Genomic DNA, 15,236 nt, shown 5'->3' on the forward strand with positions numbered 1-15,236 from the left:
TCATAAGTATTTGCGTCGGGCCGAGGACGGGGGTACTACGGAACTGCTGTGTAGGGTCGACGAATAATTGGGATGAAGGGAAGAAATGGAAGGGGGGACGCGGCGATTAGGACCGTAGCGCTATTTTAATCGTTTTTAGCCTCATTCCGAAGTGAATGTTACATGTGGCCTCGACGAGGAAGTGCTTTTAGTGCGTTTAGGTAGCGAATGTAGGGAGAGTAGAGAAGGGTAGGAACTACTGGCTCTCTCTCTCTCTCTTTTTTTTTTTTTTTTTTTTTTTTGATAACAACATGGCTGCTGTGGAGCTAGAATGGATCCCAGAAACACTCTACAACACAGCTATCTCGGCCGTGGTGGACAACTACAGTCGGTCAAGAAGGGACATACGCTCGCTCCCGGAAAACATACAGTTCGATGTCTATTATAAGGTAAGAGCTAGCAGCAGACGGGGCTGCTTAGCCGACTAGTGGCTACTAGACCGTGTGGGTTCATGTAATCAGACGCTAGCATCGGCGCTAGCCTTTAGCTAAATTGGGACGCCAGTTCTTTTTAACCGTATAAACGCCCGTCGACTCGAGTTGGCCGACGTTTCTTGAGATTTGACCGCCATGTTCACCAAATCGGACAAGAGGATTGTAGTCATTACAATTCAATTTAGCGTTAATTAGCGATGATCGTTTAAATGGACCATTGACCACCAGCGGCATTGTAGCCACAAGCTCGGACCTTTTCCATTTAAATGTCCGTGTAGCGTCGACTGATCGTGAACAGTACTGAGACATCTATACTGTAGATTATGCATACTACAGATTACATAGTTTATAACGCATTATCGTGACTGTTTACAATATTCAGAGTCACTTTACAGACCTCTTTCTCCTTTATTTTTGCACTGACATATTTTGTGTGTTTGCTTTTTAGGCGGATATAGCAGAATTGTACTTTAAGTACCATGACAAATCTTTAGTCTGCTTTCTGTCACAGGAGTTACTTGTAATCCAAAGTTCTCATGAGACGCACACATCTATCAAGTAAATAAAGGCTCCATTCAACCCTGAGCGTAATGCACAGTACACTTAAGTCTTTACATTCATGCACTATTCTCATCCCATAAGTCTACGGTACTTAATATTGCAGTACCTTCTGTCAAGCTGTGTTGACACTGTTCTGTTCTATAAGCAAAATGCTGTGATTGTCGTGATCATTTACTTAGACAGCAGCACGCACACACACACAGAAAAAAAAGAACACCTAAACAAGAAGTGTATCACACTGCCATAGAACAACATCACTCCGGAAGAGGAGATTAGCTGGACGTGGTGTCCTGAAGATAAACACTGTGATGGAACTTTTTTTGAGCCATTCCATCCACATTGACCTCCGCGAAAACCCGGTCCAGATACCTACACGCTCTCCATAAAAAGAAATGGATGCGTTTCCATCTCAAGAATTGTTCTTTCCCTGAAAAACATTTGGTATCGAACAGCTGTTGAGAATAAACAAACTCAACTGGCCAGAAAATGGAAGGACTCCAGATCATATTTACGATGGGATCGTATTTTTTATTTATTTTTTTTAAAGCATTAAATGAAAGGAAGAAAAACATCACTGTCTCCCTTTTTAGGGCATCACAACATGCAGTGAGATATTTAATATTTCAAGTCAATATTGATTCTGCAGCTGTGCCGTCTCTAAATCGAAACGGCCCTGCAGACATTCATTGGATGTGCCTCAGTAGTGGTTGTTTTCAGAACATGTGCCTCAGGTGGTTCCTTCCATTTTGGCCTCCTGCTAGAAATTGATATATTTTCCTCTCATTTTGCCCCAGAGTTTTGGTCCTTGACGGCCTGAAGGCCGAGTTCCGAATCTACGTCCTACATTTCCCTGGAAAAAAAGTAAACATAAATAAATGTATTGTTGGGACTTCTGATAATGGCGTTGAACTGCTTTCACTCAGGCTGTTTTGTGTGGTATTTGTCTTTTGAAATTCTGTTTGTGCTCGTCCCTTGATGACCAAATCTAGAGACCGTCCAACCTAATTCAGCCAGTTTAAGAAACACTGGTGAAAGAGTCGGAATAATTTAATATATTGTGTGTGATCGTGTAGCTTGTTAGTTGATGTGTTTCCTCTGAATAGCATCGTTTTTACTTTAATCGTCTAGTTACCTTGAAAAAAAGGTTAGTCACGGTCTGACCACCAATGGGTGATGGGAACGTTTCAAAGCCACCGACGCCTATCACAGTGTTCCTGCCGGTTGAGCGGCTCTCCAGAAACCAGCAGGAATCCCTGAGGTTGTGTGCAGTGTAAAGTAACACTGTTGTCTCTCACTCAATGCATTGCCTGAACTCGACATACGGGTCAACCCAATGTTGGGGAAAATGACAGTAGGTTGTGTTCAAAGGACAAAGCTGGTCTGCGCTACTATCTAGACGTGCGTCTGTGAGAGTTCTCAGTCGAGCCCCCGCGTCTCGGTAATCTCTGAGAATTAGGCGCCAATCAGCTGGACAACAGAAGTGCACGTTCAGCAGCCTCAGATTGACGCAGCAAACAGGAAGTAGAGCCGCCCCCGTTTCCAGGCACCACACTGGCCTGAGATTACGGTTCTTTGAATGTTAAGTAGATACACTTTTTTTTTATTTTTTTTTTTTATTTTTTTTTTAATGATTATTCCAGTCAAACGGCAAACACAACCTAACGTCACCCGGGTGTCACTCCGTCTACCTTGGGACGCATTTGCTATTTCTATTGCTGCTGCAGTATGTAGGAAGACATAAGTACGGCACAAGTACTTCCAGGAGACACCTATTCTGTGATACGCGTGTGTTGCGTGTGTTGCTGTGGCCTTCAGGCCTGTCGCTGCACTGCGTTTTAGTAAGGCAACGTTGTGATTACGAAAGTTATTTAATATTAACGTGCATAATCATTTTCGCACGCTAGAGAGCAGCAATCGATCCACTCCTGAGTTTCTCAGTGCCTGCATTCACACTTATTCAACATAAAGTATTGAACACACAGTAGTCAGGCTGTGTGTTATTTAAGTTTGGTCTTGTTTGGATACGTCTATGTATATTCTTATGTATATGAGAACCGTTTTAAGGGTCGGAAAACCAAATAACATTTTACTGTACTGCGAATATACGCTTTTCTTAATGTATTTACAGGCAGCATGTTAAGCTTTTACCAACAGAAAAACCAGAACTCAAGCCAAATTTCACACACTAGACCTTTAAGATCACAACGTTGCTGTTGATGTCAACACAGCCAGGGAAACGTGCGCCCCTTGCGCGTCGAATCAGTAGTTTCAGCGCTTTGAAAAAAATCTGTTTCGCCCGCCCCGTCACAAGAACTCAACTGTCTGGACGAGCTCGCGGCTCGTTTTCCGTCGTGACTTCAGTTTTTGGCCGAGGCTCGAGCCAAAGGTTCGTCTCATGGCGTTTTCACGTTTAATGAGGTTTTTACGTAATAACGTCAAAACTCACAGCTCAGTGCGTTCTGATAACGAGCTCGACGTCGGCACTCTTCCGCCCACTTCTGGCGTTCATCTCCTCGACAACATTCTGCCTGTTTTTAGGACCGTTGGAAAACTGGAGAAAAAAACCCCCCAAAAAAACAGCTACACTTTACCCTCTGCTGAGTCTGTTTGTTTTCCCACCTTGTTTACTCAACAGTGCATCTCTGAACGGATGCGTTGAAATCTTTGTCATGGTCGGTAACTTTCCACGCTCCCCTCTCTCAGCTTTACCAGCAGGGTCGCCTCTGCCAGCTTGGGGGAGAGTTCTGCGAGCTGGAGGTGTTTGCTAAAGTGCTGCGGGCGTCGGACAAAAGGTAAGAAGACCAACAAAGAGGACGAGACAACTCCAATAGTCGGCAGTGACTCTGTTTGCCAATTAAAATACATTTCATATTCTGCGTACACCACATTTTTTTTTTATCATTTGGAGTCAGCCACTGCAAAGCAGGTTTCCTGTGTAATAGTGGTACAGACAATACTCCATGGTGAGGAGAAGTGTTTGTACTTTTCACTGCAATATATACATATAGATTTTGTTTTTGGTATTTTATTAATTCAGATGACCAAGAATGCCTGTTCCTCGTGACATAATGATGTTTCAAAGAATTATCTCTTTTTTAAAAAATAAATCTGGACAATTTGAGTCGCAATTTGTCATTTTGTCTCTGCTGAAATTTACTTCGTTGTAGTTGTATAATCATTTTTAGATTAAAGGAAACGTCAGTTTTGTTTTTTGGTAGTTATCACTGCTTTCTGTTATTCTTTTCTCAGCTGGCTGTGATAGCATTATCTAAAATGCCAAAGCAGCAACAGCCACGTTAGCTGGATCTCAGCGATAGCGTTTTTCCGTTCACCGTCCCATCGTGTTAATACGTGGTGGCGCGTCTTCCTCTTCCTCCCTGCAGGCACCTCTTGCACCACTGCTTCCAGGCCCTCATGGATCACGGCGTCAAAGTGGCCTCAGTTCTGGCAAACTCCTTCAGCCGGCGCTGCTCGTACATCGCCGAGTCCGACGCCCACGTCAAAGAGAAGGCCATCCAGTTTGGCTTTGTGCTCGGTGAGTGGCGGGGGAAGGATTAGAGGATTCATACAAACCCTCAGACAGTTGAATGTAGCATGGGGGGGGGGACAACAGGCGAACCACCGCAGGATCTGGCAGATTGAAACAAGACCATTAAACCCACAGGTGCAGGTTGGCCACTGAAGAACCTTTTAGGCTGCCATATGATTTCTAATTTGATTTTTGAAATGCATGTGTTTTGCAGTTGTTTTACAGTTTGAGTTTGACTTCCTGGTTTGAGAAAGGGGTTAAGTTGAAAGCCGTAACAGTGAGCCTTTATTCATTAGGACAGGCTAGATTTTACACTGAGCAAACCTCTGGGTAGTTAAGACTGTGTCAACACGGTGGTGGTGGTGGTTGTTGTTGTTGTCTCAAAACTATCAGAACAGTTTCAACAAGATTATAACTTGTACACAGTGGGTCGAGCCGCTAATCCCATCATGGTTTTAACTGACACGAGCGTTCATCTTTTCAAATAGAATCTAGACATGCTTTCGCTTTCTGAATTTATGCTGATGAGCTTTACCTCCCAATACAGTGTTTTTCACTGTAACCTGTGAAATCAAATCTAACCAACCGGTGAGGTTACTTTGGTCAACCAATGATTTCACACTGACAGACATTTAAGGGTTTTCACATTCTCGTAAAGACTTGAATAAGAAAAAAGGAGTGGTTCAGAATTTTGGGCATAAGACCTATTTTCCGAGTTAGCATGAGTGCTGTTTATCAGTGGAGACAGTTTGAACCCGTGCCATCCAGGCCTTATCGTTGAACACTGGTAGCACAAGTCAATGGTTTCTGCTATTCCTTCAAAATGCAATGAGATGCAGATGGCAGTTTTGTTTCTAACATTTTATAAACATTTAGAGGCTAGCAGAAACCATTGAGTTGCACTAGCCTAGCTAGTTCACCAGTGAACTCTTCTCAACTAGACTCGAGGACTACATGAAACGTGTTGAAACAACCTCTACTGATAAATAGCACACTAGCTAGCGTTGTATTAATATTGACGTTGGATAAAAGAATGAACCTTTTTCAATTTTGTCATTTCTTAGTGGGCAAGCTACAGTGTAACTCCGCCTTTAGCTTACTGCCATTTCTCTTTTTATTAATCTGACTCTATCTTTTTTCTTCTTCTTCTTCTTTTTTTTTAAAATCCAGGTGGTTTCTTGTCCGACGCTGGCTGGTACGGAGATGCGGAGAAAGTGTTTCTATCGTGCCTACAGCTGTGCACGCTCCACAGTGAGGTCCTCCACTGCTTCAGAGCAGTGGAATGCTGCGTCAGGTCAGTGTGTGACTCCCGCCCTCCTGCGTCTCACTTCTTCTGCTGAGCTTCTCTGTGGCAGCACCACATCCAGCAGACGTTTGTGACACGGCGAGATCAATTTCAGCTTTTAGCTGCGCTTGTCACGTCGGGGGTGAGGTGGGGGGGGGAGGCTCTGCTGACGACTCACCTTGTCGCACCTCGTCGCACCTTGTCTTCCGCAGGCTGCTTCACGTCCGAAACGGCAACTGCAAGTACCACCTGGGGGAGGAGACCTTCAAACTCGCCCAGTCGTACATGGACAAGCTAGCCAAACACGGCCATGAAGCTAACAAGGCAGCGTTGTACGGCGAGCTCTGTGCCTTGCTCTTCGCCAAAAGCCACTATGATGAAGTACGACAGAAATGTGACCAGAAAACATTTTTAATCCTCCCTGTGTTTATTAAAAAAAATAGCTGTTTCTTTTCTTTCTCATACTCCTTTTCATAAGTGTTTTTATTTCACGTTTTCTTCTCGTTCTTCAGGCGTACAGGTGGTGTATAGAAGCTATGAAGGAAATTACTCCAGGACTGCCTGTTAAAGTAGTAGTTGATGTTCTCCGGCAAGCCTCCAAGGTTTGTTTGTTTTTTTGTTTTCTCTATTATTTATGGCGTAAAATGCATAATTCATCCAGTTACGTTCATCTCACATCTTGCGAGATAATGAGTTGAGCAGACGCGGTCGTGCCGAGTCTGACGAGTCTCTCCCTTTGCCACAGGCCTGCGTCGTAAAGAGGGAGTTCCGGAAAGCGGAGCAGCTGATCAAACATGCAGTGTTTCTAGCAAGGTAACCCGCTGCTTCCCACCAGGACTCGCCATCATTTTTTTATTCCTCTCGACATCCGCGTCGTGACGCGCCCTGTATTTTTGTTTTTTTTTCACCTTGCAGGGAACATTTCGGGCACAAGCATCCCAAGTACTCGGACACCCTGCTAGATTATGGATTCTACCTATTAAATGTAGACAACATATGCCAATCAGTCGCTATATACCAGGTAAGGTGGAAGTGAATGGCAACAAAAATCCCATGCAATGCGCTCGATAAAAAAAAAAACAAAAAAACTTTTTTTTTCCTGCTTTTTTCTTCTCTTCAGACGGCGCTCGACATTCGACAGTCTGTGTTCGGGGGCAAGAACATCCACGTGGCCACGGCCCACGAAGACCTGGCCTACTCCTCGTATGTGCATCAGTACAGCTCTGGGAAATTCGACAACGCTCTGTGAGTTTTGACGAGCCCCACACATCACTCTCAGGCCAGTCGGCTCATTTGCAACCACGACTCAGATTGTCGTGTTGTGTTCAATGTGGGGTTTTGGCTGGGAAAAAAAAGGCTAATGTTGACGCAGTATATACAGTGGTGTTAATACATTTTTGGACAGTCCGTGCATTTGTGATGTACTGTGTTGCATTACGGATCAGTCTTAAAGGTCCGATGTGTAAAGGAATGGAGACGAGGACGACTACAAGGAGGCAGGAGAATAAAAACTGACCTCTGACCTCTGAAGCCAACAAAACAAATGACTTAAAGGTCCAGTGTGTAAAATTGAGCTTGATTTATGGTTTTTAATATTGGTAAAAGCTTAACATACTGTCCATAAATACATTAATAAAAGCGTATACTCGCAGTACAATCAAAGTAATTTGGTTTTCCTGCCTTTCCAACGGTTCTCATATGTATAAGAATATACGTAGAACAACAAGGGCCTCGCTCCTAGTTAGCTGCCATCTTGCACCGCCATGTTTTTAATGAGGCCCACCTGAATATGAAACTGTCTGAAAGGTTTTACACACTAGACCTTGAACTCTCCTTGTGCAGTTTAGTTTAGTTCCTTTGACCAGCATTGGCCCACATGCTGCACGTGCACTGTTCCGTCCAGCTCACACCTGGATGTCTCAGCAAGATGAAATCCCCTGCAACACAATCAGAGAAACACTTAAAAAAAACAATTGCCTGCGAAATCTGTGATGACAACAATATGGATTGAGTAAAATTTTAAGGGTGTCCCAAAACTGTTTTTTTCCTATTGTATATTGTTTATACACCATGCAATGTGTTTGCACAGCTAAACTTTCTTTTTATCCATAGCAAAATAAAATGTAAGATTTTTTTTTAAATATTTCCGAGTGTTTTAAGCTCATGGGAAGTCGTGCTGTGGCAAGACAAACAAAACAATTCATTCTTCAAAATTCATTTTTGTTCAATAAATTGTCTGTTTGCATTTTCACCACGCGCGCTTTAGAGAATGAACTCTTTCTGGTCTCTGCTCAGTTTTCACGCAGAACGTGCCATAGACATCATTACTCACATTCTGCCTGAGGACCACCTCCTGCTGGCTTCCTCCAAGAGAGTCAAAGGTAAAGTTGTTTTTCAGGCTCTTGCCCACTGCGGACACTGTGTTTATTTATGTGGATGCTTTATACAACCATGGCATTATGATGCGAGAAGATTTCCCTGAAGGCTCGGGGCTTCTACTGCAAGCACTTTGTACACTTCCTTTTTCCTCCGGTCTCTTTATAGCTGCGGCTTCTTGACAATGTCATGAGTTCAGTCAAAGCAAAACATTCTGTATTTTATCACCCTTTTCCTTCCCTTTGCCGTCCATCGACGCTAAATAAAGCAAATGTGTCCTTTGCTGCGAGATTTCAATGTGCTAGGTGTCTACTGTACCGTCCTGTTGACCCGCGCCTGCTTTCCTTTCCCTGTCCAGCTCTGATACTGGAGGAAATCGCCATCGACTGCCACAACAAGGAGACGGAGGAGCGCCTCCTGCAGGAGGCACACGACCTCCACCTCTCCTCCCTGCAGCTGGCAAAGAAGGCTTTCGGCGAGTTCAACGTCCAGACAGCGAAACACTACGGCAACCTGGGGCGCCTCTACCAGTCAATGAGGAAGTTCAAGGTAGGGAGAAGAGAGGAGTTTGTCTGCGTGTGCTTGTCGTGCTGCAACCAAATCTGGGGAAATATTCTGGGATTGTGGTTAAAGGTTTTATTTATGGTTTTATATTGGTAAAAACTTCATATACTGCCCATAAATACATGAGTGAAAGTCGATACTCACAGTACAATAATGCAAGTGATTTGGTTTTCCCACTCTTACAACTTTTGTCATGGATAGACACAGATCAAAGGTCTTGCTCCCAGCTAGCTGCCATTTAGCGCCACCGTATATCTAAGGAAGCCTGGTGTGGACAATCCAGCACGCCTGGCAGCGCGTTTCGCAAGTAGGGTGGCTGCTCTTGTCTTCAAATACAGCAACGAAGAAGAAGGTGGATGAGGTATCTAGGTTTGGGTGCACAATCCAGCGTAGTTCACCGGCAGGCTCGGGAGAGAGAGAGCGAAAGGCAACGCAGTCTGAAATGTAGCCATTTAATGTTGCTGTTTCTTTTCAAAATCTCCAGTTATTATACTCTTATCTTTTAAATGTTTCCACTTTATTAGGCATGTGATTTGTATATGATAGACAGTAGGCTGTGTTGACGGCACTATTGCTGCATTAATAATACCCAGTGAGCTGTACGTGGCAGGGGATCACAGGCTCATCAGTTGCAGTCCCAGCAAGAAAATGCCAAGGAATCTTCTATAGACTGTGATTATTTTGTTTAACCCTCTTTTTTTGGTACATATATGAGGGAGCCTCTGAACAATAAAAGTAATATAAGGCTATTTCGCAGCCTGATATTCACCTGCTGTGTGAAGATACTCATGTCCACTCAGCAGTTATTCAAATGTCGGGCTTAGCATTATTCAAAATATTGTAATGTGATGTCAGTCTCGATACCTTGGTTTCAGCAGCGGTTCCAGAATGATACTTTTTTTTAATAGCAGATATTTAACAAACCAATTTAAGCGACAGCAAAAATAGGTTTCTGTCACATAAAGTTTTCTATTTTACTGGTGATTCAAAAGTGTTGCACTCCCGTCCTTTGCACCTTAATGCAGTGAGGCCACACTGAAGAATCTTTGGCATGGCGCTAATTTTCACTCTGACGTAAACAGAAGTTTGCAAGTGTCTTTAGTTCACACCTCGAATGTGAAAGCCAATCACCGGTGGCTTTAGATCTTAACATGCGTGTGTCAAATTATGATTGGTTTGCTGACGCTATTTTCTCTCGCGGATATCAGAGTTTGGCACCGGAAGATGATGAATGTTTCGATATTGAATAGGATTCGAGCATTTCACTCAGTGCTACGTACATATCAGAGTTCAGTACCCAGCCTCACCCAGTCACATGAGAAATGGTATCCTGTGTAACATTTAGCTGTGTGTAGTTGATCGCTCCATCCACATCTTTTTAACGTCTTTGTTTTGTGTGTTTTTCGCACGTGTCTGTCTGTGGAACCAGGAAGCGGAGGAGATGCACATCAAAGCCATCCAGATCAAGGAGCAGCTTCTGGGCCACGAGGACTACGAGGTGGCTTTGTCCGTGGGGCACCTGGCTTCCCTCTACAACTACGACATGAACCAGTATGAAGATGCGGAGAGGCTCTACCTGCGCTCCATCGCCATCGGTAAGCAAACTCAGTGCTTTGCTGCTACAAGCTCCTCGGTTTTAATATTACTTTTTTGATTTTTTTTTAAATATTATTTTTACTTTACTTTTATTTTCACTTGTCTTTCAGACTTGCAGTCATTTATGTCTCTTCTTTATTCAATTTTATAGTGCGATCAGCAGCATAAACCTTTTGTTAAAGGGGCGGTTCAGAATTCTGGACATAGGACCTCATTTTTTAATTTAGCCATAGTGTCCTTTTATCAGTGGAATCGGTTTCAACACGTTTCATCCAATCTTCTTAGTTGAGCAGAGTGGGCTGGTACTAGGCTAGCGCAAGCCAATGGTTTCTACTAGCCTGCTAATAAACACCATCTCACCCACTGCACAGTTCACGAGGAAAATAAACCATAATGCCAGACTATCAATGTAAATGTCTGTGTCGATAAAATAATGTTAGAAATACCCTTGCGTTGAAGCAATCACATTTTGAACATGTTGAACTAGTTTCTCAATAGCAGCGTAAAAACCTTGCTTTGGCTATCAATGTAACAAGCTGCACTGTACTCTGTTTCTGTAGAAATGACATCTACGCTTACTTTTACAACTACATTTATGCTGAGACACTAATTAGCCCCTAAACATCACACCGGTTGCCTTTCAAAGGAAGCCCGGTGTGGGCAATCCAGCCCGTTGACGACGAGTTTCATACAGTAGTTTTAGGGTGAACCCTCTCAAATAAACCAACGAAGAAGAAGGCAGACGAGAGATCCAAGTTTGGGTGCGCAGGCCACCGTAGTTCGCTGGCAAGCTCAGGAGAGGGAGAGAAGAGTGAAAGACGCTAGATAAAATGTAACCACGTGACGTTGCGGTTTCTTTTTTTTTTTTTTTTAAAAAAAACAATCTCCAAATTTTACACACTTAACCTTCAAGAATTTGTCCTTTTGGCGACTGAATGACGACAGACGCGATGACGCCGCGCCTCTCACCCCGCAGGTAAGAAGCTGTTCGGTGAGGGCTACAGCGGCCTGGAATACGACTACCGGGGTCTGATCAAGCTCTACAACTCGGTGGGGAACTACGAGAAGGTGTTTGAGTATCACAACGTACTGTCCAACTGGAACCGGCTGAGGGACCGACAGTTTGCCGTGGCGGACGCCCTGGAGGACGTTAACACCACCCCGCAGCAGACGCAGGAGGTGGTGAAAGCTTTCCTATTGGCCCAGAGCCTCGGCCCCACCCGCCCCTGTCTCGGCTGACTTTTTGTTGTCGTTGTTGTTGTTGTTGTTGGGGGGTTTTTTTTCTCGACGGAAGAGCAAAAACTGAAACGTCGGATTGGCTCGAACCCCGTCAGGACATGCACACACACACGCACACACACACACACACACACACACACACACACACACACACACAAACACAAATGTGACCCTTTTGTCGCACACAGTCTATTAGTTGTACACATTTATTCAGGCATCACCAGGAAGTCGGTTGGCTCTATGGTCGCTGCATCTGCCAGTACACACACACACACACACACACACACACATAAATATATATATATACAAATGCATATATATATATATATATATACACATATATATATATATATATATATATAGTTGTGGAATTTACAAAGAAAATGTAGAAAGACACCAGTATCAAACCTCATCATCACCCACATGAACCAGCAAACGTGCAACTCCGGACTTGGATGCAGCTTCGTCCCACAAAGCAGACTTTGCTTTTTCTTTTAAGAGACAAAGGGGTTTAAAAGAAACAGCGGAACCATCCTTTGAGGAGGAGGAGAAAGGATCACCTCTCTCGTCTCAGTAGGCCTTTTTTTGTTTTTTCCAGTTAGAAATAAGAATGGAGGACATTTTTTTTGTCGTTTTTTCTTTTTTATTAAAAAGAATTCTTTTAGAAGTGTCGCTCTGAAAGCCGTCACACTTGTCACAGACCAAAACCATGTTCTCTGAGGAAGAGAGCGTCAAGACCACACACACACAGTACATGCGCCAATAACACACAACCTACATTCTTGAATTTAATCACTTGGATAAAACGATGAAAAGTTGGATGTTTCTGACACTTTTAAGAAATACATAATAATTAATAAAACCACAGATTGTGCGCTTAACGGCTTTTAAGGGGCACTTTGAACGGTTCAGCTAATTCATTTCCAATTGTCTAAACTCTGAAAATGTAAAAACGTTGAAAAACAATACGACCCATCAACGTTAGAAGTTACTGCTGCGGTGCCATTTTTGAACCTTCTCTGCATTGCACAGATGGTATCAGTGTTTTAACCGTTTTCCGTGTTGCTGCGCCAGCCTAACAGGAACATGCGCGTGTGGTTTTCTTTTAAGACACTAGGCTGGAATTTGCAACTTGCGCCTTTTAAAGTCTGAATTCAAGGCTTTTTTTTTATTATTTGGGAATAAAGTAAAGCGAGTGAACCCTTAAACAAAAAGATGGGGGGGGGGGTGAACTGACATGCGACGCAGAGCTCTGGTTGGAGTGGGATTCACAAACGGTGGAATGTCTTGAAGCAGGCGGGTGAATTGTTACACAACTTGGATCTTTTTCTTCTTTTTTTTAATATCTCTTGGTCTTTTGTCTGCTTGAGCGCTGTTGTAGAATAATGGGCAAATGCCAATCATTTCTAAGCAACTATGTGATGTTTCTGTAGCCCTGTGTTTCATCGTCGCGCTCATCACCCGGAATTGTAAAGAAAATACTCAACACTACTTCCTGACCTGCATTCGTGTGCATTGCAGGAGAGAGAATAGAACACTTGTATTATGAAGGTGTGTGTGTGTGTGTGTGTGTGTGTGTGTGTGTGTGTGTGTGTGTGTGTGTGTGTGTGTGTGTGTGTGTGTGTGTGTGTGTGTGTGTGTCACGCAGACGGGACTCCACTGAGTGTCCCCGGCCTTACACCACCCTGCGGTTATCTGTCTGTGGATGGACACATACTTTCAAGTGCTAAAAAAAAAAAATTAAAAAAAAAAAAAAAATCTTTTTTTTTTTTTTTTTTACTCTTTAAGGCTCTCTGATCGGGACCAATGTTGAGAATTGTGTGCGTGTGGGTAGTTTTGTGTTGCCAGCCTGCTTCCCTGGCCTTCCCTCTCCTCTCCATCCAGTCAGGTAAACGATGAAGACCCTGGTCAAACATTAACTGGACCATTGTTTTCCAAGCCTCTTGTGACCCTGCCCTCCCTTTTTTGTTTCAAAACCCATCAGTTCTGAAGCTTGAGTCTTGAAATGGTTCTGACGAGATCCGTCAGAAAACGATTCACCTTTGCATCCTCCAAAAATAATCACCCCAAAAAACACCCCACTCTGTTTAAATAACATTTGATGAATGAGAATCTCCTTTCAAATAAGGTGCGGTGTGTAATAGCGTCCTACTGGCAAGCAAGGATTTTTTTTATGAAAAGGAAGTTTTCAAGTTAAAAAAAAAATAAGTCCCGTCTTTTTTTCTTTTCTTTTCTTTTTTTTTTTTTTTTAAAAAAAAAACCCTGTATAGCCTTATGCACATGGTAATGTGACTTTAGCTTCAGCATCAAATGATAAATTGTAATTAGACATCTTGGCTGAATTACCCCGTCAAGTGTTTCCAGTGGGTTGGTGCAGCCCAAAAAAAAACCCCGTGTATTTCTATTCTATTTTCTGCCAACTGACCCTTGTGAATGTTACACATTGGGCCTTCAGCGTTGTCTTTGCAAAAATATTTAATGATTAGACTTTTGTTTTCCAACAGACGTATCACTTGGAAAACAAGAGTTCAGCTGTGAACCCTTGCTTAAAAAGTCTTTACCCGCTCAGTTTTAGCATAGCGGCTACAGACAAAATCTGGACGAGAGAAAAGAAATGGGTATAGATACTGTCTTTTGGGGGGGGTATTTTTTTTTTTTTTTTTAACAATCTAAGTTGGAAATCTGCTGCCTTTGTGATGGGAAGCCCAAATGTTTTATGCTGTGTCCTGGTGGAGTGAAGAAAAACGACTTGCTGGCGCCTCCTCCTCTTACAGAGGAGGCCCAGCCCTTTCAGAGCCTCTGTATCACGCTGTTAGTGTTGGTGCTTTCTTAGCTTCAACGAGCGCCCTCTGGTGGAGAATGTTGGAAAAATAAATGTTACAGTTAAAGCTCTGTGCGAACGTGATATTGCATTTACAAGGAAATGGTACTTTTAGAGGTCCGCGTATGAATGAGAAACACAAAACAATCCCCGGGTTTCCCGCTTGTATACTGTTATAAATGTGTTGATTTGTCTCCGTCAGCCACGGTGACTGCGTTTCAAAGATAATACAATATTTTTTTTTTTAATGGATCTTGTTCTACTGGTCTGGCAAAACCTTTCTGAAAATTTGAGGTCGGAGAAGAAGCAGTGATGGTGATTCATCTTTTAACGCACTGCACCAGGGAAACAAACAAACTGGTGGAAGTAGACGACAAGTGTGGCCATCGTAATGATCTGCAGAAAGGCCGAGTTTTAGCTACGCTGGCTAGGTTGGGGGTTCACATGTGGACGAAGATATTCAACAAAGCTGTGATTTCTCCTCGAGTACGGTTTCCTCTTCAAGAGTCCCGACGATTGACACCAAATGTGACCCGGGGATATTTGACTGTTGTCCGTTTACGGCTTCACTATTAGCTTAAAAAAAACAAACAAAAAAAAAGAACAACCATTAAAACTTGTATCACTGATCACAAACACTTCATGCATGTTTCATGTGTGTTGTCCGATCCCAAAGAGGTAATTATATAACCTACCCAAGAAAACAAACACCAAACATCTGAAATGCCTTCAGGTGAGTTCTTCCCATAGAGACTGTTGCTTTTCTTCACTATGGACAGATGGCACCTTCTG

General features: G+C 43.2%; 1 protein-coding gene across 1 annotated transcript; it reads left to right on the forward strand.

Annotated features, from left to right (window-relative positions):
- appbp2 (amyloid beta precursor protein (cytoplasmic tail) binding protein 2) lies at nucleotides 1–14,511 on the forward strand. Its single transcript, XM_076035860.1, has 13 exons — nucleotides 1–428; nucleotides 3,738–3,826; nucleotides 4,418–4,569; nucleotides 5,734–5,857; nucleotides 6,061–6,229; nucleotides 6,361–6,450; nucleotides 6,594–6,661; nucleotides 6,764–6,869; nucleotides 6,969–7,093; nucleotides 8,144–8,229; nucleotides 8,583–8,773; nucleotides 10,218–10,383; nucleotides 11,361–14,511. Exons 1-13 carry the CDS (start codon nucleotides 291–293, stop codon nucleotides 11,621–11,623), a joined length of 1,767 nt encoding a protein of 588 aa, XP_075891975.1. The 5' UTR covers nucleotides 1–290; the 3' UTR covers nucleotides 11,624–14,511.
- The last annotated feature ends 725 nt before the right edge of the window (nucleotides 14,512–15,236 follow it).

The sequence above is a fragment of the Nelusetta ayraudi genome, unplaced genomic scaffold (assembly GCF_046127955.1).
Source record: "Nelusetta ayraudi isolate G7.1 ecotype Tasmania unplaced genomic scaffold, CSIRO-AGI_Nayr_v1 ptg000048l, whole genome shotgun sequence".
Taxonomy (NCBI): Eukaryota; Metazoa; Chordata; class Actinopteri; order Tetraodontiformes; family Monacanthidae; genus Nelusetta; species Nelusetta ayraudi.